At 40.3% G+C, this 25,913-nt stretch overlaps 1 protein-coding gene across 4 annotated transcripts in view; it reads right to left on the bottom strand.

Moving 5' to 3' along the window:
* The window catches only part of lrrc39 (leucine rich repeat containing 39), an 85,579-nt gene extending 70,435 nt beyond the window's left edge, over window positions 1-15,144 (bottom strand). For all 4 annotated transcript variants that reach the window (XM_067230691.1, XM_067230687.1, XM_067230688.1 and 1 more), the window contains exons 1-2: window positions 15,006-15,144; window positions 11,687-11,819 (exon numbers count right to left, since the gene is read on the bottom strand). In XM_067230691.1, coding sequence (XP_067086792.1) covers window positions 11,687-11,808 — 122 coding nt within the window. In that variant the 5' untranslated portion in view covers window positions 11,809-11,819; window positions 15,006-15,144. The remainder of the gene's footprint in view (window positions 1-11,686; window positions 11,820-15,005) is intronic.
* Between the last annotated feature and the right edge of the window lie 10,769 nt (window positions 15,145-25,913).

Below are 25,913 nucleotides of genomic sequence, written 5' to 3'. Positions count from 1 at the left end.
TCTGTGTTTAATCATTGGTGTTCGACTGTTCGCATCTCATTTGACTCAGTTACTGCTTGATCATGGGAGATAAGGTGATGCTGGGACTGTAACTCTTTTCTGCTTCAGTACGAGTCAGACCGGCGGGTCTGACTACCTAACCCCTGTTCTAAGGCCCCATTCCCCTGGAGACCCTGCCCCATCTGCCCCTATGCCTCATCAGACCTATGAGTGGTCTGCCCCCCCCTTCCCCTTGAAGACCCTGTCCCACCTGCCCCAATACATCATCAGATGTTCGGGGAAGCCTGTTGTACATTTATGGACAGGACCATTCAAGGTCATCGAGAGAACCTTGCACGCCCTAAGGGTGCTGGGGAAAGGAAGTACGTGGTACCACTGGAGCATGTGTTGTGCTGCTCCAGAATCCAGTTGTACGTTGCAGGAGTTGGTTGAGAAGGGCCAGTGAACCTTTTGCTATTGCTACGAATGTGAGAGTCCGGAAAAGAGGGTTACGACAAGGCCAAGAGTGATACTGCTTGACCACACTAGAATTGTACTGGACTAAGAAGGTTTCCGCTATTTTACTTAAGAGTGTGCTATATCAATATCAACATGACTGTTGCTGTATCCCATGTATCAGGTCCCTGTGTAACAGGATCATTGTCTCGGCTGAGGATAACCCGACGAAGGGGTTCCAAATGCCATTGCTGGGGCTGGCTGACCAGGACGAGGAGGCGGTGGTTGGTCCGGGCTATGTTGATTGATCTCTGGTGTTTTCAGAGATCAAAAGAGGGATTAAAGAATGTATAATACATTACAACACATATTCTAGAACTGTAATCACCAGCTGCATATCAGGCACGGCACTAACTATGATCCCAGTTATTAATATGTGTGGCATTTTAATCACTGAATGCATCACGGGCACTGTGCACGAGTGAATATAACAACAGGATTTATGAAGGAGGCATGTCTTAAAGAATATATTGTGCTTATTAAAGTTAAGCATTGTGCTTATTAAAGTTATGAACTTAGAAGTGTGCTCAGGCTTAAACATTGGGTCTCACACTGAGTGTGGGAAGCAGGCTGTTCTTTGTGTCTCTATCTTTTCATTTTCAGAAACAACCTTGAATCTGGGTGGAGATGGCACCCGAGCAGGTGGGACGCGGAGGCAAGAACAACTCCCTGATGCACGAGAGAACAAGCTCAACCCTCTTTTCATCTTTCTGTTTTAATTGCACTGTATATTATATGCTGGGGAGGGACAGATAGCCAGTTGGACTTCGTGAACCAGCCCAAACTCTGTTGCGGGTAGGGAAACGTAGACAGCCCCAGAGCTCTGTACTTGTTGATTTCCAACTGCTGCATTAAAGCTGAGATTATCGGACCTCTGTGACTCCAGACCACTCTTTCTAGAACACAGATTTGTGTCATAGAATACCATCATTACATATTGGAATAGACACAAAGATTTAGAATCCTTCAAGTACTGTACTAGTACAATTTACCGGGGCAGCTTCTCCGCACAGGGCTAAATCGCATTTTGCCTTGTTACTGACAATGATCGCTACCACTGAGATTTTTATGAATGAGGGATTTTCCCCTAAACAAATGTCAAGCTTATTTACGTTTTTGGGGGCATATTTTCAGTTAGCAGATGGTACTATTTGAATCGCGATTCCATCTGAGATAGCTACTGCCGGGTAACGTTGTTGTTAGAATAAGCTTCAAAGGGGGTTCTTTATTAATGAATGAATGCAATATGAGTAGGCTAAATGCCTGAAAATATCACAAGAAGGGAAACATTTAAAATGACGTTTAAGTCATAGAGATTAGGTCCATTTTTACACCGAGCTGCCAAATGTATTCGTTTTGATTCAACTATGAGGCTGCTGATCACCATTCCCTCTTGCAGGGGAAATGAGAAGACAACTATTTAATTCTACTCTTCACTCTTAGTATTTTGAGTTGTAAATGAGCAGAAGAAAATATGCTTTTAAATCTATGCAATCTTTATAAATAATAAGTAGGCTATGCATTTTTGATATAAAATATACAGAAATATCAGTTGTAAAATTTTCATTAAAAAACGGACCCCTCTGCAACCCCTCTCTAGTTATTATTGGGTGTGCTTTGCCTTCGGCAAGGGCACAACCTTTGTTCTGTCACATATATATTATTATTATTATTGTGAGAATGCTGTTAAGCATTCTCACTATTGTTTTCCTGTTTCTCTTTATTATTGTGAGAATGCTGTTAAGCATTCAGCTTTGTACCTCTTATGCTTGAATTAATATAAATCAATATTCATAATATTTTTAACATGGGTTTCCAATGGTTTTCTTCCAAATCCTCTCAAACTTCTTCAACTTCCAAATCCTTCTTCTTCCTCAATCTTTCAGCTAGAGCCACCATTTAAACTTTATAATGTTGACAAAACCCTAAACTATATTTAAATAATTCAGCTTTTTGATATCTATTCAACTTTTTTCAATATCACTGATTATGTTTCATGACTTTTTCAAGCCGTTTCTGAGATTTACATGGGTGTGTACGTGAAACACTTGAGTGCAGACTGAAACGCTTACGGTGCTTGTCCACTGCAGCGACGCGATGCGAGCGACGCGATGTTTTCCATTCATTTTCAATGGAGCCAGGCGAATCGCTTGCGTGGTGCATTGTGGGTAGCGACGCGATTCAAGCAATTCGAGTTGAGATTTTCTCAACTTGATGCAAATGAGGAGCGATTTTCGCTAGCGATGGCCAATCGGATTGTTTTCCTGTTTCTCGTAACGTAGCAACCATGGTAAACATTTCTAGCTCTCAGTTTCAGAATGGAGGAGAAAATAATTGCTTGTGTAGCTGCTTACCCGGTGTTGTACGACACATCTCTGTATTCGTACAGAGATGTTAATAAAAAAACGATGCATGGCGCAAGGTTGCCGAAGTTGTTGGTGCTTGTACTTTCAAATTCAGTCTAGTCACATTACGTAACTTCGTTCTGTGGTAACTACAGTAGCTAGCTAGCCCGGCTGGAACTCCCTATCGTATCGACAGATTAGCAGACTTTGAGTAATATAATAAAACGTTTTTTACACATGTCAACGTTTATGTCTATTAAACAGTTTTGTATTTTGTATACAAGTTGTATTTTGATCGATGTTGCGAGTATGTAAACCCAAGTCTGCACACTTGGCCATGACAACTACAACAGTGACTTTAGAGAACTACATTTTACATTAATCTGTTTGAAACGCCCCTGAGCGTGGTGAACTGTGGGAAGGCGAGCGATGGCAAGCGATTCGCGTCGCTGCAGTGGACAAGCACCGTCAGAGTGGAGGCCTGAGCTTCTGATGTCGTTGAAAAAATATTTCTAGTTTGCCAGCATTGCCACAATTTTCGCTCTTCATGCTTCATTTTTGGATCAATAGATAGCTAATTTTGTGCTGGTTGTAGACAGTTGTCTGTTGAATCCAACAGACGTACACATTTGTTCAGAGCCCCACGAAAGCGAGACAAAGTCCAACTCTCGCCCCATAGAGACCAATGCAAATCTGGTGACAAAATCGTCAGAGAAAGCAAAAAGAACAAGATTTCGAAACTGCCGGTATAGACATATTTCTGACCGCACAGACATATAAAGGACATCTCTAGTTTCGGCAGAGTCTTGGGTCTCGGAAAATATCCTCATTTTATTGATTGGACGTGTAGTTTTGCGTCTAGGTCAACTTGTTTGAGGTGTGGATGCTAGGTAAATGTTCGTTTTTCTCTCAGCCTAGCTCGTTAGCTATCACAGCTGCGCCATCACCGTGGCCATCAAACAGACACGCACCATGAACGTTTTTGAAACTGCCAAAGGAGTTGTATTTCTGACCGCACAGACACATAAAGGATATCTATGGTTTCGGCAGTCTTGGAATGAAATATACGTAATTATGTGGGCAATGTAGAACAGCGGACAGATTCGATATTTGATCTTTTGTTAGTTATGGCCATTCTAGTGACGCTACTGTCATCATGGCTGCTAATAGAACGGCGAAACCAGGTCACATACGGTCTAATAACTATCATTCATTACCTAGCTACAAACAAATGCTTCGTAACTGAAGAGTATTTACTTTTTATTGGCGATATTGACAACAGAGGTTAAGGAACTTGTTTTTAATAAAAAGATGGTCTCCGTTTTCAATTTGAAGCAGTAGATCTAGCTTATGTAGGAAATTTTCCATTGAATCCTCTCTCTATAGCTTCACGCCTTCGGTTATTATTCAAGCCTACGGTGTTAATACAGTCTGTAAAAATACCACTTTAACACACTTGCAAGAAATGATCCACTGGTTAGATGTAGCATGATCTTATTATGAATTATTATTTTGATGTCATCTTAAATTAAGTGTCTGAACAGTACTGGGTGTGCAGGCACACATGATTAGTTTCTCCTCCGTCTTGAACCTGAAACCTAGATTCTAGGTTAGAAATGTTGCCAGTCTGTTGCCAATGACCAACGGTTGCTACTTTTTTCCAGCAAGTTCAAGTCATTCCAGTGTTGTCGTTTTACCTTCAAATTCGTTCAACCCAGACTTCAGCAACTGGTTTTCTGCTCAATTTTAACATTTTCCTGCAGCTCATCTTTCTGAATTTTTGCCTTTATTGTTTTGCATTTTTCTTCTTCTTTTCTTCTGTTTTCTGCCTTCATCTTGCTTCAGGTCCTTTCAAAAATACCTTTCACAGCATTACCTTCCAACTGTCAGTACTTTTGCATTTTTCTTCTCTTTTCTGTAGTTTTCTGCCTTCATCTTGTTGCAGGTCCTTTCTGACATACATTTCAGGCCTTTTGAAACTTCAAAATTATTTTGAAAAAAATAATTTTCTGCTAAATTTTCAAATTCTTCAGAATTATTTCTCTTTTTGCATTTTTCTTCTCTTTTCTGTAGTTTTATACCTTCGTCCACCTCCAGCCCCTTTCAAAAATACCTTTCAGATGCTTCAGCTTATAACTTTCTACTAAATTTTCACAGTTTTCCGCTTTTTTAGCATGGTCAGCTATCCCCATTCAGGTTTTCAGCATTCTCATTGCTGTTTCGCAGGAACAGCCTTTTCTAGTTATTATTTCTTTTTGCCCCCCTAAAACTCAGTAAATATTTGGCCTACATAGACAACCTAGGTGTCAAAAGTTTCGTCTTGGTAGCGATTGAGTTGCTTGTATTTTTATTTACTTTCCGTTGCACGGTTTAAGTAGAAATTGTTTTTTTTGTGGTGAAAAGTGAAGCTAACGGTGGCTAACTTGCTAGCCACAGTCAATGACGCTACTTACGTCACTAACGTCACGAAACTACCTCTAGCAGAACATTAGTTTAGCAGCTCGTTAACTTCTGGGAGATAGCTAGGCTAACTGCTTTACTGCAAGGCAGCTGCAGAAATGCCACAAGCAAAGAGGCCAGGGTGATAACTATTTACAAATTTTACTTTGTGATATGACACACAATTGTGATGTGTAATGTACAATATAAGCTGATATTATTAAGGAAGTACATCTACTTTCGGAAACAGTAGTCTACTATTTCACTGAAATATTAGCATCATGACATTAACCTGTGTTGCCAGGGCAACACATACTACAGTGGTCTATGATGTATCTGTTTTCAATCGTTAAAATAAACATTTCTCACAAATAAATTTTCGTTGTAGGATTTATTATGACATTAGTAAACGATTTGTTGGTGAAATTACCATTACCTGTGGTTTCAAACCAGTGTAGCTCACTGCAACGCTGTAGCCTACCCGAGACACTAGTGAGTAGCTAAGAAAAACATCTCCACAGCTGTTTAGGAAGTCAAACGACGACAGAACATGTTCGGCACTCCCCTTACTCAAAAGTCTTTCAATAGGTAACTATCTGACTACTAACCTGAACTTCATTGCCACAGCCTAAACTTTGTCAATCTGTTCATGAAAATAATTTATTTCAGCCTAAACCGTACAACGGAAGGTTGAATCGAATTCAACCAACGCAATCGCTACCAAGACGAACACAGCAGTACTGTAGTCTAGTAGCTAGCTAGTAGTACAATTTACCGGGGCAGCTTCTCTACACAGGGCTGTATCACATTTTGCGTTGTTACTGACAATGATCGCTACCAGTGAGCTTTTTATGAATGATCGATTTTCCACTAAATAAATGTCAAGCTTATTTACGTTTTTGGGGGCATATTTTCAGTTAGCAGATGGTACTGTTTGAATCGCGATTCCATCTTCTACTGCCGGTAACGTCGTAGAATAATCTTCAAAGGGGGATCTTTATTCATGAATGAATGCAATATGAGTAGGCTAAATGCCTGAAAATATCACAAGAAGGGAAAAACTTAAGGACGTTTAAGTCATAGAGATTAGGTCAATTTTTACACCTGCCAAATTTATTCGTTTTAATTCAACTATGAGGCTGCCTCTTGCAGGGGAAATGAGAAGACATTTCATTCTACACTTCACTCGTATTTTGAGTTGTAAATGAGCATTTACATTTAGTCATTTAGCAGACGCTCTTATCCAGAGCGACTTACAGTAAGTACAGGGACATTCCCCCGAGGCAAGTAGGGTGAAGTGCCTTGCCCAAGGACACAACGTCAGTTGGCATGACCGGGAATCGAACTGGCAACCTTCGGATTACTAGTCCTACTCCCTCACCGCTCAGCCACCTGACTCCCATTAAAAAAATGCTTTTAAATCTATGTAATCTTTATAAATAATAAGGATGCATTTTTATATAAAATATACAGAAATATTAGTTGTAAAAATTTCATAAAAAAATTGACGCCTGTGCAACCGACGCAAGCAAGCACACCCTACAATTTCCCCAGAAATTGTACCCTCTCTAGTTTCTCCTGCAGTGAGTTTTTCTGGGAGTTTTTCCTTGTCTTCCTTGAGAGTTTAGGTTGGTTGAGGGGCAGTTCTATGGAAGTATGTGAAGCCGTCTGTGACATGTTTGCGTGTAAAAAGGCCTATACAAATACATTTTGAATTCAAAATACAAAAAGTGTGAAGTGTAGAATATGGACGCAAATCGTGACCAAAATGAAAATGCATTTGCAGAAATGCTTTTTCATTTTAAGAATGTGTATGCATTATTTGACTCATAAATGAAATTAGTAATCAATCATCCTATTTGCATTTAAATTTTCTTCAAGAGTGCTCAATCTTTCACTCAATTAAAATGAAAAAGAAATAGACAGTTGAGATTTAATTTTCAAAACATGCTCCAGAAAATAGATACCAAAATTCAATTTGAAATGTAAAATTTGAAAATTAAAATGCATTTGCAGAAATGCAAAATGCACGAAAAAGCATTCTGAGCGGCGCAGCAGAGTGACGTCAGTAGCCGCTCTTCTTCAGGTCCCTGCTGACCGAGCTACCCATCTTGTTCGGTAGGGGGCGGTGTGCACATCTGCATTGCATTACATTGCAAATGTGCCGGGACATTTATTGAATTGCCGGGTCTATAGAGGACTTATGCTTTTAGGTTTCCTTTAAAAACATCTGTTGTCTGGGAGGCTCTAAAATGGTCAGGAAGGGCATTCCACAGCCTAGGCGCAGCAGACGAAAAGGCCCTATCACCCATGCTGCAGAGCTTGGTTCTGGGGGCTTTAAGGGTGTGTATGGTTGCAGACCGGAGGGTGTCTGTGTTGGTGTTTGTGAGCCAGGGCCTGCCCATAAGGGGGGAAAGGGGGAAAGCTTTCTGGGGCCCAGCCACGCTGCCAGCAATAATCATGTTCATCCTAAATATTTTGCGAGCGCAGAATTTCGATAAAAACCTGCAGAATTTCAAATAGAATTCATTGGTCTGAGGCAACATTTAAATAATCTTGTCAACTCATATTACGTCTCTAATCTTTCAAAATATTTTACCTGTAAACAGAGCCCATTGCCACCAGTGTAGGTAGGTCTGTGATAGCAATCGAAGGAAGTCTGTCAACCCATAAACTGATACAGTAACGTTCACATTAGACTAGCTACTGTAACCAATATTAAAACGTTAGCCAAAAATCCCAAGATTCAGCCCTGAAGATAAATGACACGGAAACACTTATCAACCAAAATTACAGCAATAGACAGGGCCAGGGAGTTTTCAGGTGATCTTTATGAGGATGGATCAATACTCTTTTGCAACGTCTGTCAACATTCAATCGACCATATTTGGCGTCAAACTGTTGTGGAACATCTTCGGTCGCTCCGACATAAGAACAGGAAGGCTAGTGGAATTCCACAGATTTTCAGTCTTAATAACCACAGAAAATGTGAAAAAAATCTGCAGATTTTGTTTGGGCTTGCTCATCACTGAGTAAGTCTCTCTCGATTGACATAATGTTTTAGAGAGAGAGAGCACACATGCACATGCGTTAATATGAGAAAAGCCCTATTTGGGGTGGGCCCATTCACTGGACCTTTTCAGGGGCCCAGCAATTTCTATGGGCGGGCCTGTCCTGGGCACCTGGTGGCTCACCAGGAAGAGTGTGTATCATGTATTCTATGGCCTGCCTTGGCTATTTCCTGCATCCTTCTCACCTTCTCACGTCTCTCTCTCACCTACATTTCCTGTCTCTCTACACTGTCTCTATCATAATAAAGCAGAAATTCCCTAAATATGTCTTTGACAAAACAGGTTTTACCCTTGGCCATTTACCATTGGCAAGGTAAAATTATGTAAAAAGTAATCAAAAAATGTTTAAAACGATGTGCATTATTTAGTTTTTAGAAAGGACTGCCTTTTAGTTAGTGAGTACTGTTAGAAATGGGCGCAGCCAGCTATGAGGTCACAAGTCTGGAATGTACTTAGGGCGTCAGATGGCTGAACAGTTAGGGAATCAGGCTATTAATCAGAAGGATTCCGGGCTGTGCCAAATGACTGTGTCCTTGGGCAAGGCACTTCACCCTACTTGCCTCGGGGGAATGTCCCTGTACTTACTGTAAGTCGCTCTAGATAAGAGCGTCGGCTAAATGACTAAGTGTAATTATTTCCACAAAAAAATTCTCCATAATTTATTTTAGCAACATTCTCAGCCCTTACATCGCAAATGTTACACACCGTGGTTGTGCACTGAGAACTGACCAAATGCTTTTTGGCACTGAAATAAAGACAAATCACTCAAATTTAATGTGGTCTTCTTCATGCCTACAAATAGAAATCCAACAATGAGTATTTATATAGGCTATTGTTCCTACAGTTAACATTATTCACCTGTGACCATGCACCCTCCTGTAACTAATGTTCTAGCAAATCAATTTAAAGATCAGCTTTTGTTCTTCTGCCCTAAGTACACCATCTCTTGGTCAGTTTTTGGCACTTGCTTCATGAGATGCAGTTTGTACAACTCCTTTACTGGTAACTGGGAATACATGAGATTACATTCAATTCCACAGTTCCACATGCAGAATTCACCTGCCATTACATTAACATCTCACTGTGTACAGCATCCATGCTCTGTTCATCAGGATCAGAATGTGCAAATCGTTTTTCTATTAATTATTCTCATCATTTTAGTGTAACTGACAATTCCACAAAAGTACATGGGGAGAGAACTACCAGTAGCTACCATACATAGGCCACCCTGCATCCATCTCTGCGGCAGCAGTCATTGTCTCTTCATCATCTTAATCATCATCATCATCCTGTGATGATAATAATTCTGTTGGGGGTTACTGCTACTACAAGTTGAAATAGACACCACTTAATATTTACTTTATATCATGTCAAATATAATTAAAACCAAGGTGACGTATAGGCTACAATCATGAGCTTATAGGCCTAAGCAAAATATGCCTTACCTGTTCGTAGTATGTGAAGAGGTCTGTCCTTAAGCACTGAACAGTTTACAATAATTAAAGATAATGATTACTTTATTACTTTTATACTGTTTGAAATGCTCTGAATTGAATTAACAATGTTTGATCTATACCCTGTTATATTTAGCTCATGAGAACATAACCCCAGGGTTTCCTGCAGCACTTTTCAGTTAAGGCGGCTGCCTAAGTAACACACGCCTGCCGCCTTAAACCCTGTAACCCTCTTATGTCCAGGAGAGAAATATGCCTATCTATTAATTATTGATAGACTGGCATTATGCTGTTTGCTTATGCCTGCATAGCCATAAGTTAGTTCTTTGTAAGGTGCGACTAGGAAATGCAAATCACATACCCACAACGTCACCTGCGGTGTCCCTCAGGGCTCTGTGCTGGGCCCCACCCTCTTCTCCATCTACATGCTCCCCCTTGACAAAGTCATTAGCAGACATGGTATATCGTTCCATTGTTACGCTGATGACACACAGCTTTACCTCAGGACAACCCCCACTTCTTCTGCTCCCCTGCCAACATCCACACTGACCACCTGCCTGAAGGAGATAGAGGCGTGGATGAAGCTCAACTTCTTTCAGTTGAATAGTTCCAAAACGGAAGCCATCTTAGTTGGCACACCACATCAGCTCTGCCTTTCCACCATCACCAGTATCACCTTCTCTGGCTAAAAAATCCCCCTTTCTGCTTCTGTCACCAATCTGGGTGTTAAAATGGACCCTCAGCTCACCTTTGACACCCACATCAAACACCTCTGTAAGACATCATTCTACTACCTCAAGAACATCGCCAAACTCTGTCCAACACTCACCCTGGCAGATGCAGAGAAGCTTGTCCACGCCTTTGTCTCCTCCAGCCTGGACTATTGTAATGCACTCCTCATCGTGATCTCTGGCAAGAGCATCCAGAGACTGCAATACATCCATAACAGCGCTGCCAGGATCCGGATGAGGGTGCGCAAGTACGATCATATCACCTCCATCCTGAAAACTCTTCACTGGCTCCCTGTCCCATTCAGAATTCAATATAAGGTCTCCCTCCTCACCCACCAGTGCCTTCACGGACATGCCCCCATTTACCTACAGGAACTCCTCACCCCCCAGAGCTCCTCACGCACCCTCTGGTCTGCAACCATACACACCCTTAAAGCCCCCAGAACCAAGCTCTGCAGCATGGGTGATAGGGCCTTTTGGCTGTGGAACGCCCTCCATGACCACCTAAGGGCCCCTCAGACTACAGATGTTTTTAAACAAAACCTAAAAACATATCTTAAAAAAAAAGCTTTTGACTAAATGTATTTTATAGGTTTTGCTTTTAACTATTTATTGACCTTGATCTATTTTTATTATTAACTTTGATTTTTATTTGCATTATTATATGCTCTGTAGAACTTTGAGATTGCTTTAATGTAAAGTGCAATACAAATCAAATGTATTATTACTATTATTACAATAACAATCCAATTCAAATTTGGGGGGGCTAAGAAATAGATCTCTTCTTGTTGATAAATAAATTACTGTGCCAAGTAATATACATTATAGAGTGAGTAAACGTATGAGTCGGTAAATATTAAGTCCATGAATGAAAAAGCAATTATATTGAAAGTAGTCAGAAATTGTTATGATATTGGCAATAGCAATATCGTTACATAAATAATTTTGTCCATCATGTTTGACAACTTACCCTGCTAAGGACCAAGTTGTGATGTCTTCTCAATGTGTATTTAATTAATACTAATGTAATTTTGCTAAAGTTAGTATATTTTGCCAAAGCCTATTCTGCGCATAACTGACAAGTCTTTCTACCCCTGTAATTCTGGCTGTAATGCTGTCCAGCAATTTACAATACAATGATAAACACTCACCTACCCACAGCACCCTTTGTCCTTTTTTCTTTTTGCAGGTCTTCTTTGCTTTTTTTTATTCTTTTCTCCCAGATTGCCTTTATAGAGCTGACAGAGCCAATACACTTTGCCACTCCAGTCATATTGGTCAACACTAGAAATAGAAACAAAATTCCATCTCACAAGACGAATTATGTGTTTTAATATTATCATATGTAATAATCAATTTAACTTCCATGGGGAAGTCTAAATTGTACCGTTACTGACAATTTCAGAGGATAGAGCCCGCCTGACAGGGGCAGACTTAGCTATGGGTGACATGGGCAGCTGCACAGGGCACCCACACACACAAAAAAACTCTGTATGATGACATTCGCGCGATCAGTCTCTGTCGCTCATTTGCAGGTCACGTAAATGATAGGCTATACTGTCACAGTGTGGGACAATTCACCTTGACGGAGTGGCCTCCTGATTCTGGTTTGTGAGCTAGGCAGACTACTGCCTGGGCTGGGAAGGTCTTCCACTCAGACGCATGAGATGGGGAGGTGGGCAGGGGGAAAGTGGAACTCGGGTCTCCCCCCTGGAAGTCCGAAGGGGGAGCGGGGGAATGCATATAGTAAAATCAGTCACACTATAAAATGCTACCAAATAAACCACAACTTATTTGTAATACTGGGAATACATAGTTTCTGTTTTGTGTGAAATCGTTAACTAATATAAAACCAGTCTGCACACCACCAAGGTGAATTGGTTTAGTCTTGACCCTTGTTGACAGTGTTGGTCATGGGCGGTGGCTTCGGGGGCTTGAGACACAAATGTTTTCTCTAAAGCCCCGAATCTTTTAGGTAAAAATGTGGGTTGTCATTTTTGGCATTTACATTTAGTCATTTAGCAGAGACTCTTATCCAGAGCGACTTACAGTGAGTACAGGGACATTCCCCTGAAGCAAGTAGGGTGAAGTGCCTTGCCCAAGGACACAACGTCATTTTGCATGGCCGGGAATCGAACTGGCAACCTTCAGATTACTAGCCCGATATATAACAAGATGAGTCTGATGTAATGTAATATCTAAGCTCACATCAAACCTAGACTACATTTACATTTAGTCATTTAGCAGACGCTCTTATCCAGAGCGACTTACAGTAAGTACAGGGACATTCCCCTGAGACAAGTAGGGTGAAGTGCCTTGCCCAAGGACACAACGTCAGTTGGCATGACCGGGAATTGAACTGGCAACCTTCGGATTACTAGTCCGACTCCCTCACCGCTCAGCCATCTGACTAGCTCCTAGGTTTGGGCTAAAATTCCTCCATAGAGGACAGATCAATAATTTTCATCATAATTTTTTTGACAATGCAAGATGTTTACAGTCTATAGATATGGAAGCGAAAGGTTAATTCTCAGAAAGTGTCAATCAACAGCAAGGGCGTCACTAGACCCTTTTTACTGGGGCACGTGCCCAGGTATAAATCTACTGTGCCACAGTAACATCTGAGTTTTAACAATTTACTTTATAGTCAGTGCATTCATTTAGATTGATAATCGAGAAAAAAAGAAAAAAATCACAATCAACGCAGTTTAACTGCAGAATTCCATGTCTGCGCGCTCTTCTGTGCTTGCTTTAATAGCCACTGCAGTGGCACACAGAACTCTAGGTGTCGGCACGCAAGTCTGAATTGAAGTAGGCAAAGAAAACATTACAAAACTAAAGAAAGTTTCTAAATGATAGGCCTTCTGATCATCTTATTTTGACTCAAACATAATAACAACATGAGTCCAACGTATTATATTACAAAAAACAGTATTTGTCAAAGTTACAAAACTTTCCAGAGAGTTACAAAGTGTCCTCTCTGGAGACATGCCATGTGCCAGCCTGTTTCAAATCCTCCACCATCATTCCTGTGCCCAAAAAGCCAAGGTCAACAGGACTAAATGACTACAGACCCATCGCCCTGACCTCTGTGGTAATTAAGTCTTTCGAGCGCCTGGTGCTGGCACACCTCAAAACCATCACAGACCCTCTCCTGTACCAGTTTGCCTACAGAGCTAACAGGTCTGTAGACGATGCAAAAAACATGGCCCTCCACTACATTTTTTGCTAAATAGCGAGCAACATAAATCTACAACATAAAAATTGTAGTTGTGGTGCTCCTTAATATTCAGTGGGTGCTCCTAAATTTTTGCTGGTGCTCCTAACTTTTTAAAGTTGGAAGCACCAATGCCACCAAATAAAAAAATTAATTTCAAGCCCTGCTGTGGCAGCTAAAGAATTTAAATCTGCCAAAGACAATGATGGTGCACTTCTACACAGCCATCATTGAGTCCATCCTCCACTCCTCCATCACCATCTGCTATGCTGTTAGCATTTAGTTGTAAATGTTCTACATTTTATATTTAAAGACTGCAGCCACTTTAATAGTCTTGTATACTTATTTTATGCACCTGCCCACCAAAGCAAATTCCTTGTTTGAGTAAACTTACTTGGCAAATAAACCTGTATCTGACTGATATACAATGCTTGGTTTTTCTTTCTGGGACCTTAAAACATAAAGCTTGTATTTTTTTTTCTTTCTCATCTGCACTAATGCAGTTATAGTTATCTCGAGGTAGTTGTTAGACTTATATATAGATATTTACAGAAAAACAAATTATTTAAAATTCACCAGACATTCCTACTATGCTATAGCCTGACGTTGTCATACTCATAATTCCAGTCAGAATATGAGTCTGATACCGCTCCGTTGGGCTGTATGGGGCGTGTTTCAACCGAACCCGGAAAAAAATGCCTCTTCACTCAATTGGATAGACCTACAACCAATCAGAGCAACGTAGTATGTTGTTTGTTGAAAACGAATTCAACCCAAGCGCTCTTTGGTGGTTGCTTACGTTACTGTTGATCATCTGTCCATCATCGTATAAAGCCCGCCCTGACAATTTGATTGGTCCGAACAGCTCTTGTTCGGACATAGTTTTTCCCCAACCTAGCGACCCCAGACCCAACTTCCCGACCAAATTTTTTTGTGGGCGGCTAAGTTTGGCTGGCACCAAGGCTAACTATGCTATGTAATCAGCAGGGGTATCAGACACTGAAGTTTTCTAAAATTATCTGTAGCCTTCTAATACCAACCGTGGTCAGTGAGGATCCCTCTGGTTTACTAAGATCTTTCCATTTTCTAGTTACTTTCAACTGGCAAGTTTTCTAGATACCCATGTTAAACAATTTGACATTTTAGCACAACAAACTATCAAAAAATACAAGGTTCTGGTGAAGTTACTGAAGATACATCTGGAAAAAGTTGTGAACCCTGTTCAATCCTGTTGAATACCATCTAGTACTCACCTTATTCAAGTCCAAAGTGAAATTAAAAAAGTATACTGCTTCAGTTTATTTTCCAAACTCATGTAATTCATCCAGATACTGTACTTCTTTAAAGATCTTATTGCAGTGTCAACATGTTTGGCACTGGTGTTCTTTGACGAACTGTGACTCTACCCAGGTTCTAATTTTAGCCTGGCCAAAACACATGGTGTAGTGGTGGTCACATGCTAAAATTGGCATGTGGGAATCTGTTTCCCGAGACATATATCAACAGAGGTTGTGTCAATGGTGAGAAGTCCATCACAGACAGTCTCATACTAAAGATTATCAGAATCATAGCCCGGAAGCGCCTTGATCGGCTACGAAGGGCGCAAGGCTGTTCACCCTAGATGCGCATTTCTCCGCGCCGGTCACCAAGCCATTCACCAAGCCTTTCACCAAGCCTTTCACCTCCTCTGACCTTTCCTTTTTCACGTGTGTAGCGCCCCAGCGCCTATCATATATAAGTATTATGTCTATATATAAAAGGAAGTAAATAGATGGGACGTTTGGGCTCTTACTATTTCCAAGTTAACGAGTTACCTTTTCTTCAAATATATGGTATTATAGACCAAATGTTTAAATGCCTATAAATAAGTAGGACCAGACACTGTATACCAAACAACTAATTTAATCAAAGGATTATAGATTATGTTTAAAATGTTCAAATGATATTGACCAAAATAATTCAATTAATTAAAATATTTAGAACATTGTTAATCCAAATGAATGTCCCTTTTTATCACTTTACAATACTAGGATAATTTACTATTTCACATTATTTGACTATATCCCCTTATGTCTCTCCTTAGTTCTGAATCTCCATCAAATAAAACAATACAATATATTTGTACACTCAAATATACTTCCCTACTCCAACACACCTGATTCAAATGCATGTTCGTTACCAGGCTTCTACAGAGCTAGATAACGACCCATTTATTTGAATCAGGTGTGTTGGAGCAGGGAAACGTCTAAAACATGCAGGACAGGTGGTACTTGAGGACATGTTTGAGAACCACTGGCATAGAGGATACCGCAGGTGCAGGGGGTGCTTTTGCACCCCCTACTGTTGGGATGAAAACATTTCATTTTCAAATTTATGTAAAAAAACGATGAAATGTTTTCAGAACATTTTTAAGTGATGTCAGAATTGTATGTTCTATCTTGGTTGGTTGTACTCTAATGATTAATTATACATTTTAAGATCTAGTATTAATTTTGAGCATGTTTTTGCACCCCCAGTTTTAAAACCTAGAATCACCTCTAGCCTGTAGTATGCTCATTGTTTGTAGCCTATTCACATTTTGTTGGTGTTCCTTTGTCCTATTGTTGCAGTGGATATGACAATTATACATTGATATGTGGATATAATAATTCAAACCTTTCAAAGTGCCAATACACACATCTGTATAGGCCCGGCATTAGGTGTGTAGTCAACCAGTGCTTGTTTAAAATTGTCATAACCGGGTTCATAGGAAGATTAGATAGATACTTAGGAACTTCAGTAAGTGACAAGCAACGGAAATAAGGATAACAGTGTATTCATTCAATAAAAAGTGCTTACAAAGAAACGGTTGGATGTGAGGGTCATGTAAATTAGTAGTGTGTAGGGAATGGGTGTGGGATGTTGTTATATGTTTTGGAAACTGCAAAGGCAGCTCGAGTCTAAGACGGACTCGAGAGACCGCAGATAGATTGCGGCTAGTCTGGGTTGTTATATGTTTTGGAAACTGCAAAGGCAGCTCGAGTCTAAGACGGATTCGAGAGACTGCAGATAGATTGCAGCTAGTCTGGGTTGTTATATGTTTTGGAAACTGCAAAGGCAGCTAGAGTCTAAGACGGATTCAAGATACCGCAAAGACTGCGGCTTATGTGTTTTGATTCCCGCAAAGGCGGCTTGTTTTTTGTTGTTACATTTATTTTTTATTATTATTCTTAATTTAATTACTTTTATCACTTGTATTATTGTTTTTATTGATTTTATGTAAAGCACATTGAGCTGCAATTCTTGTATGAAATGTGCTATATAAATAAAGTCTTATTATCAGTGCAAGTGATGGTCTACAATCTACCCAGACGCTCCCATGTTACCCCGCTCCTCATCTCTCTCCACTGGCTACCTATCATGGCCCGTATCAGATTCAAGACCCTGGTATTGACCTTCCGAGCAGTGAACGGGACTGCACCCGTCTACATCAAGTCTCTCCTGCAGCCTTACACCCCCACCCGCCACCTACGGTCTTCTTCAGACAACCGCCTGGTGGTCCCACCGCTCAAGACCGCCCGGTCCCAACACAAGCTCTTCTCCTGTCTGGCCCCCCAGTGGTGGAATCAACTCCCCACCTCCATTAGAGACACTGACTGTCTCTCCACCTTCAAGAAAAGGCTCAAGACGCACTTGTTCCGGGAGTACAACGGTACTTAGGAACGGTTCGCTTGACCCGATGTTAGTTTCCTCAAGGATCACAATGACTCTTGCTTAGAGACTTGTTGCTCTTGTGGTTAGTGGTAACTGATTTAAATTTTTGTTCTCGCTGTGATATATTGTTTTATTACTGTTGCTTGCTTTTTTCCACAGGTACACTTGCACTTATAGCTGTTCATGTTGTTTAATTGTAACTTGTTTAACTACATGCTCTTATGGTTCTTCCCTTTGGCACTTACTTTGGTTGTTCACAATGTGTGCTTCATGTTTTGGCTACTCGCGATGTTTTTTGGCTATCTTGTTGTTATGATCAGTGACCTATGCACTTTGTAAAGCTCTCTCTTGGAAGTCGCTTTGGATAAAAGCGTCTGCTAAATGAATAAATGTAAATGTAAGTGTAGAGTGTAGAGAATCATTACAAACTAAAAAGCAAACAGTGATGATGTTCCTGCTAGTACATTTTAGTCATTTTAGCAGACGCTCTTATCCAGAGCGACTTACAGTAGGTACAGGGACATTCCCCCGAGGCAAGTAGGGTGAAGTGCCTTGCCCAAGGACACAACGTCAGTGTGTAATGGAGAGACCCAGCTTGTTAGGGCACAGCTCCACAAGATCCTGTAAGGTGGAATTGAAAACGAGTTTTAAGTTCACCACACCACAAAAGAATGTGTTATTAACTACCCATCCAAATTCGAATGAAAAAAACCCACAGACAAGTATGTTAAATTAGGCTTTGAAATCGTGAGAAAATCAGCACTCTTCTCTGCTTGAGACTGGGGTGGCGTGTCGCCTGAAGGAGCTGAAGCTCCGCCCCTCGCTGCCTACCTACGACCCAGATAATGGACGCTACGTCAAGCCGAACAAAACAGTATAGAATTAGAATGTATTTGTTCAATGAGTGAAACATACAGATGCATATAAATGAAATGTTCCCCTGAGCTGTAACACAGGAGTAAAAATGGACACCAGAGACAGCAGTGAGCTCTCCAACTATTTCTAGCACATTATACCATTTCACCAAACTACCATCATTCTACACCGAGTAGCCTAATATCAAGTTAGCGGTTTGCACTAACTCATAGCAGAGATACCTCTGGAAAAGTTATTTAGTATAATTATAACAAGCACACAGAACTGAGTGATGAACTGCTGGCGGCGGTGGATGGTCCAGGTGCGACCGGAGGAGGAACGGCCGGGAGGGTGATGCTGGAGGGTGATGAAATGGTCACTGCAAGGGCGGCTGTTGGAGTTTATCCGAAGCTCTCTGTTAGTGCCATTTTCCATATTGTAATCCAGATTTAGATATTATACTATTTAAATTCATATTTAGTGATTGTTCATTATAGTGATTGCATAATTGTATTTATATTTCTCATTTCAGTTTAGAATATGTTTAGTGCACATGCATTGCATTGCTTAGAATAATCAGAGGTGAGCTGTGACGTAGTGAGCTCGCACATTGATGTATCAACGGTCAGATTTTTCATTGTTTCAGAATTCAGTAAAAGACGGAGCGAACACACTGTTTTTCTACCGTTGTTGAAACACATTACACGCGTAGACTCGTTCTTTCCGTCCAAGAGTGGTTAATTGAATGAATATGTTGAGAAATAATTACTGACAACAAGAAGGGAATTTAGACATTACACTCTCCATCAGTGTGGCTCTTCACAAAAGCAATCCACCTATTTTTCCTTTCCTCATCAATAGGGAAATTAAATAGCGCTGCATCGCAGGTGAAGTTCTTGCATCCAGGGAAGATGCAGTTGCGGGTGGAGGGAGACATCCTGAAGCTAGCTAGCTAGCTGATGTAGGCTACAATAACAGTACAGCAGGAGGAACCATTCAGTGATCTGACGTAGATGGGTCAAAATGACGTAGATAGGAAAAATTTTGGCTCCGCCCATTAAAACCTGATCTGAAAACGGAAGACAAACTGTTCTATGGTCTAAATCATGGAATTTGCTTTACAGGATCTTTAAGGACTGAGGCACAGATCACAGGTTGCAGCAATCACATCTCCTCTACCTGCCTGCCATCCTGCAACAGAAACAAAGACACAGAAACAGAAGACAAAGGAGAGGAGACCCAAACATTGCACAGAGCCAACAGTCTAACATGGTTCATGCCATCATCAGAACAGGCATAACCTCCCGATCACTACAAGTCATTCAGGTAATGGTAATGTCCTATTGACTCATACAGCTGTGAACAGTATCCTTTCTCAAGTAGGATTTAACAATTATAGCCTACTGAAGAAGCCATGCTTTCACTGAACCACAACTTAGAATATTCTAGGTGACCACAATACAGTGTGTTTCATGCTTGTAAAGTTTGCATTCATTAAATTGGTTATATAGCTTGTATTTGGTTATTTCCCATCATGTGGCAACAGTGTAGTTTAATTGTATTGAGTTTATTTGATGTGTTTGCTAACTTGGTGGTGCTAATGAGTTACTAATGCATGTAGCCTATTGCTAAAGGAGTTTTAATTTATAATTTTGTATTCTGACTACACTTCTCTGTTTAGCACTGGTGTAGAAGTGCAAGACAGCTAATTAAACATCTTCAGACCATCAGTAAAGGTTTCCATTTTTTGGTGTGGACGCTACACTAACAGAAACCAGCAGACTGTTAGAACATGATACAAAAGTTTATTTGTCACTAGCCTATTGATATTTCTCATAATATTAAGCTTTAACACATGATTCTAAACCATTAAATTCACAAATGCAGACACACTTACAGGGTTAATACTGAAGACATATTAGATATTACCCAATTGCTGTGAAAGTACCAAGTCAATGGAGTGAATCACCAAGTACAAGTTCAAGACAAAATCAACGTATTTATTATAGATCTATAAAGTGCAGGTGTCTGATACACTGAAGATGAGCATCTCAGAAGACTGGACAAAGAATACAGGAATCAGGGCAGTTAAATAGTATGACAATATGGGGGGTTTTACTCTCACAACAAACGTAGGGGTGATAATCAATTAAGTGTTTGCAAGCACAGAAAGAGGACGCTGCATGCTAGATATCTTTTGTTTAGGTCTTTAGATATCGGGCTTCTAGAAATGGCCTTGACGTTCCAACTATTTTCCTTGTTCAAAGTTGCATGGCATTATACACGTTGGTAATATTGTGACCATTGACCTGTCACAGGCATTTCCTAGTCGTACCTTACAAAGAACTAACTTATGGCTATGCAGGCATAAGCAAACAGCAAAATGTCAGTTTATCAATGATACAAGCAACATAATTCATAGATAGGCATATTTCTCTCTTGGACATGACCAAGGGTTATGTTCTCATGAGCTTAATATAGCAGGGTATAGATCAAACATTGTTTATTATATTCAGAGTATTCCAAACAGTATATAAGTAATTACATTTACATTTAGTCATTTAGCAGACGCTCTTATCCAGAGCGACTTACAGTAAGTACAGGGACATTCCCCCGAGGCAAGTAGGGTGAAGTGCCTTGCCCAAGGACACAACGTCATTTTGCAGAGCCGGGGATCGAACCGGCAACCTTCTGATTACTAGCCCGATTCCTTAACCGCTCAGCCACCTGACTCACTCCGTCACTAAATAACCATTATCTTTAATTATTGTTAACTGGTCAGTGGTTAAGGACAGACCTCTTCAATACACAGTAGCCTAGGGGTGTAGGGTCAGAGGCTATGCCTCTATAACAAAATGTAAAGCAGTATCAAAAATGGAAAAAATAACAGTTAATAACATGTAGACTAGCCTACATATTAATCTATTTTCTGTTTTGGCTACACAAAGGAAAGAATTAAAGTGACATAAATAAATATGGCTATGAAAACATTTATGAAATTAAAAAAAGATGCCAATACATGTATAAATATAGCATTACTATATAATTATATAGCTGAATCAATTTACCGACATCAATAAATAAATACATTTATTTATTTCAAAATGACGTTTTTGTAAAGACAACATTTATTTATTTCATGGGACTTTTATTTCCTAATGCCAAATTTATTTATTTTGAGAATTTTACACACCACATTTATTTCCACACCACATTTATTTTTGTGCTGTATTTATTTCCAATCTCACATGCAAACGAGAGGGGTGTGGTTATCTTCGGACCAACGCAGCTGCACACAAGATCGAAGGCAGATAGGGACACCTAGATTCGGTAGATGATGGAAGACATTAGTCGTGTCAGAGATCGCATGCTGGCCTTATAGATCAAATTGATCAGCATGGCTTGTCAGGATGTATTATTTTGGCACACATTGTAGATTTTGTAGAGGTACTTGGGCGGATAAGTGCTAAGTCTTAAATGGTTTGAGACTTATCAAGCACCGTGTTTGTGTGCAAGACGGCAAGTGTAGAAAGCCACAACAAGAATCTTCCTTTAGGGTTTAGCGTATTTTGATCGTAACCTATTGTCTGGGTTCACAGTGACGATTTAAGTAGGCTAATTTGTAAGATGTAGTTTCATAAGGGGCTGTGGTATCGTGGGAAATTTGGTTATTGCCTCAAGACAACCCCAAATAGGCCTACACGATTAGCCTACACATTCGGGTATTTTCTGGTGTGCCCACGATAACCAGCTGTTTTCGATTAACCCAGGCCATACAAAATGTTGCTTAAATACCAATAAATTTGTGACTACAAGCTCCTTTCATCCATGAGCCTGAATAACTTCAACAGACCAACAATCATGTATTTTTGCTCTAGTGAGATTGAATCCCACTTCATGCCAGCTTGCAACTGTTTTATTTTCTTAGCCTACAGCAGCAAATATGAGATGCGACTTGAAAATCGCCAATAATGTTGAATGTTGTGTGAATTTGTGATGGACGATGGCCAACGGCAGCTGCTGCTATTAGGTTCCCAATGGGTAGAGATGGGTCGTTCGCGAATGAGCCGGCTCTAAGAGCCAGCTATTGTAGGTGAACGTCGGGAGCTGGCTCGCATATCTGAAGACACTATGTTAAATAGATTGATATAGCCTATAGAAATTAAATAATTAAGTAATAATGATATAATGAATGATTTATTGTATTTAAAATAATTGACTAATTCAATGAACAACAAAAAAATAATTATATAGGCCTAAGGCGCTCACACGTTCAACCAATTATACTGCATGAGGGAGGGGAGGGCCGACCCAACTCATAGACACAGTCAGACGAGTAGTCGAAACTCGGAGGAGAGCCATAACAAACATTGTGGTTAAGGTAGAGTATGATTTCATTGAATAATTTAATTATAATTGTTTTCACACCTATCATAGTCAAAGTAATAGTTAAAACATAAATTTTTTAAAGAGCCGTTTGGGAGCCAAAAGAGCCGGCTCTGTTCAGTGAGCTGAGTCAAACGAGCCGACTCACGAAAAAGAGCCGGAATACCCATCACTATTGCAGCGACCTAGTATGTGTGGGGACTTTGTCTTTAGGTGCGTTTGACATGGACTGACTTCATGCAGCGCTGCAGGTGGCTGACTTGAAACAGTGAATTCTGGTTAGACTTTTTGTCCGACTTGAGACGGGGCAGGGGCTCGGTCACTGTGACGTAGCCATCAAAGTACCGTGAGATCGATTCGAGAACTGCCGGCTGTGTAGCTGAGCGCATTTTCTCAAGGACAACTGCACGGGTTCTAATGACGACACAGCTATTTCATGATTGGCCAGACTCACACACGACAACTTTGACGCATGCTTTGTAATTATTCTGACACCTTCAGTTTCGCCAATGCTCAAATCCGGACCAAACTGTTTAATTGAATTAAAAATGTGTTGAAGAAAGAGTTTTAGTCTGCCTCTTCACTAACGGAAAGATTATGTTTAATTATAAATAAAGTAAAGTAAGCAAACAACGCTTAATCGGCCGTGACTGACGTCAACGCAGCAACACACGAGAAGCTGGAATTTCCGACTTCACAGAGCCGATTTTAACTCCTCCCCGACTGCAAGCGGCTACTCTCACCGTCGTTTCATGCAGCATGTAGTCCATGTCGAACGCACCTTTTGATAGCTGCCACGTAGCGCTGAAGTTCGACATCGACTGCGGCTGCATGAAACGACCGGCGAGAGTTGCCGCTTGCAGTCGGGGAGGAGTTAAAAACGCCTCCTTAAAGTCGGACATTCCTGCTTCTCGTTGCTGCATTGATGTCATTTAATTGGGTGTGCTCAAGCATTCGGCGAGAGCACAACCTTTGTCTCTCACATATATATTTATTATTGTTTATTTTCGCCCCCCTAAAACTCAGTCAATATTTGGCCTACATAGACAATCTAGGTGTCAAAAGTTTCGTCTTGGTAGCGATTGAGTTGCTTCTATTGGGATTTACGTTCCGTTGCATGGTTTAGGCTCAAGTTAAGTTTTTGTGGCGAAAAGAGAAGCTAACGGTGGCTAATTTGCTAGCCACAGTCACTGACGTTACTAACGTCACTACGTCACGAAAACACACGTGGCTACCTGTAGCAGAATAGTCGTTTCGCATCTGTTAACTTGGGGGATAGCTAGGCTAACTATAGCTTTACTGCAAGGCAGCTGCAGAAACGCCACAGGTAAAGAGGCCAGGGTGATAACTATTTACTCATTTTACTTGATGTGAAACACAATTGTGAAATGTAATGTACAATATTAGCTGATATTATTAAGGAAGTAGGCCCACATCTACTTTCGGAAACGGTAGTCTACTATTTCACTGAAGCATTAGCATCATGACATTAGCCTCTGTTGCCCGGGCAACACATACTACAGTGGTCTATGATGCATCTGTTTTCAATCGTTAAAATAAACATTCCTCACAAATTTTCGTTGTAGGATTTATTATGACATTACATTACAAGTAACGATTTGTTGGTGAAATTATCATTACCTGTGGTTTCAAACCAGTGTTGCTCACTGCAATGCTGTAGCCTACGCGAGAGACACTACAAAAACATCGAGCTACACAGCTGTTTAGGAAGTCAAATGGCGACAGAACATGTTCGGCACTCCCCTTACTTAAATCAAGTCTTTCAATAGGTGAAACTATCTGACTACTAACCTGAACTTTATTGCCTCAGCCTAAACTTTGTCAATCTGTTCAAGAAAATAATTAATAAAAATTAATAATTAATTTCAGCCTAAACCGTACAACGGAACGTTAAATCAAATTCAACCAACGCAATCGCTACGGTACCAAGACGAACACAGCAGTAGTCTAGTACTGTACTGTAGTAGAATTTACCGGGGCAGCTTCTCCACACAGGGCTATATCGCATTTTGCGTTGTTACTGACAATGATCGCTACCAGTGAGCTTTTTTATGAATGAGCGATTTTCCACTAAATAAATGTCAAGCTTATTTACGTTTTTGGGGGCATATTTTCAGTTAGCAGATGGTACTGTTTGAATCGCGATTCCATCTTCTACTGCCGGTAACGTCGTAGAATAATCTTCAAAGGGGGTTCTTTATTCATGAATGAATGCAATATGAGTAGGCTACATGCCTGCAATATCACGAGAAGGGAAAATTTAAAAGGACGTTTAAGTCATAGAGATTAGGTCAATTTTTACACCGGTCTGCCAAATGTATTCGTTGATTCAGCTATGAGGCTGCGTCTTGCAGGGGAAATGAGAAGACATCATATTTCATTCTACACTTCACTCGTATTTTGAGTTGTAAATAATCAATCAGAAAACAAAAGAATACGCTCACACGTCGAATTGATAGGCTCCCAATTTGATAGGAGCTCTGAAAAAGAGCAGTTCTGAGCATCAAAAAAAGATGCTTTTAAATCTATTTAATCTTTATAAATTATAAGTAGGCCCTATGTATTTTTATATAAAATATACCAAATATCAGTTGTAAAAATGTCATTAAAAAACGGACCCCTGTGCAACTGACGCAAGCAAGCAAGCACACCCTACAATTTCCCCAGAAATTGTACCCTCTCTAGTTGTTTTTGCATTAAAACTTGCACGAACCAGTGCACTGAAATTTGTCATTTTATGTATTGGCAGTGCCGCTGCTAGCCATTTTGGTGCCCAAGAACCAAAGAAAGCCCCCCGAGAAAAAAACTTTTGTTTTTGCCAGTTCACTTTTTATTACCAAACATATAACTCAATACCAATAACACAATAGCAGAATCACAATCTGGGGTTGATGTGTGAACTGCTGGTAGATGGTTGCTCGTCGTCTGTATTTCCTCTTGGCCACGTGCTCCTCCTTGTACATATCTCAACATTTCACCTTGCATTTATTTAGAAATACAAAGAAAAAGGATCAGTATAGAGAGACAACATATTCAAACAAAGAATCTTATACTGAATTTTTTAAATTTAAAACTGAAAGCATGCAGCCAAGGAGATCTCCACCTTTAATACTTATTCATAAACTATTTGATAAATCGAATATAAAAGCATAATAGAATGTAAAGTAAAGTAAAAGCTTGCTGGCGTCAGTTACTTGTAAAATGCA

The sequence above is a fragment of the Osmerus mordax genome, chromosome 27 (assembly GCF_038355195.1).
Source record: "Osmerus mordax isolate fOsmMor3 chromosome 27, fOsmMor3.pri, whole genome shotgun sequence".
Taxonomy (NCBI): Eukaryota; Metazoa; Chordata; class Actinopteri; order Osmeriformes; family Osmeridae; genus Osmerus; species Osmerus mordax.
Note: the sequence above shows the minus strand (reverse complement) of the source record. Positions and strands in the feature narration are given on the sequence as shown.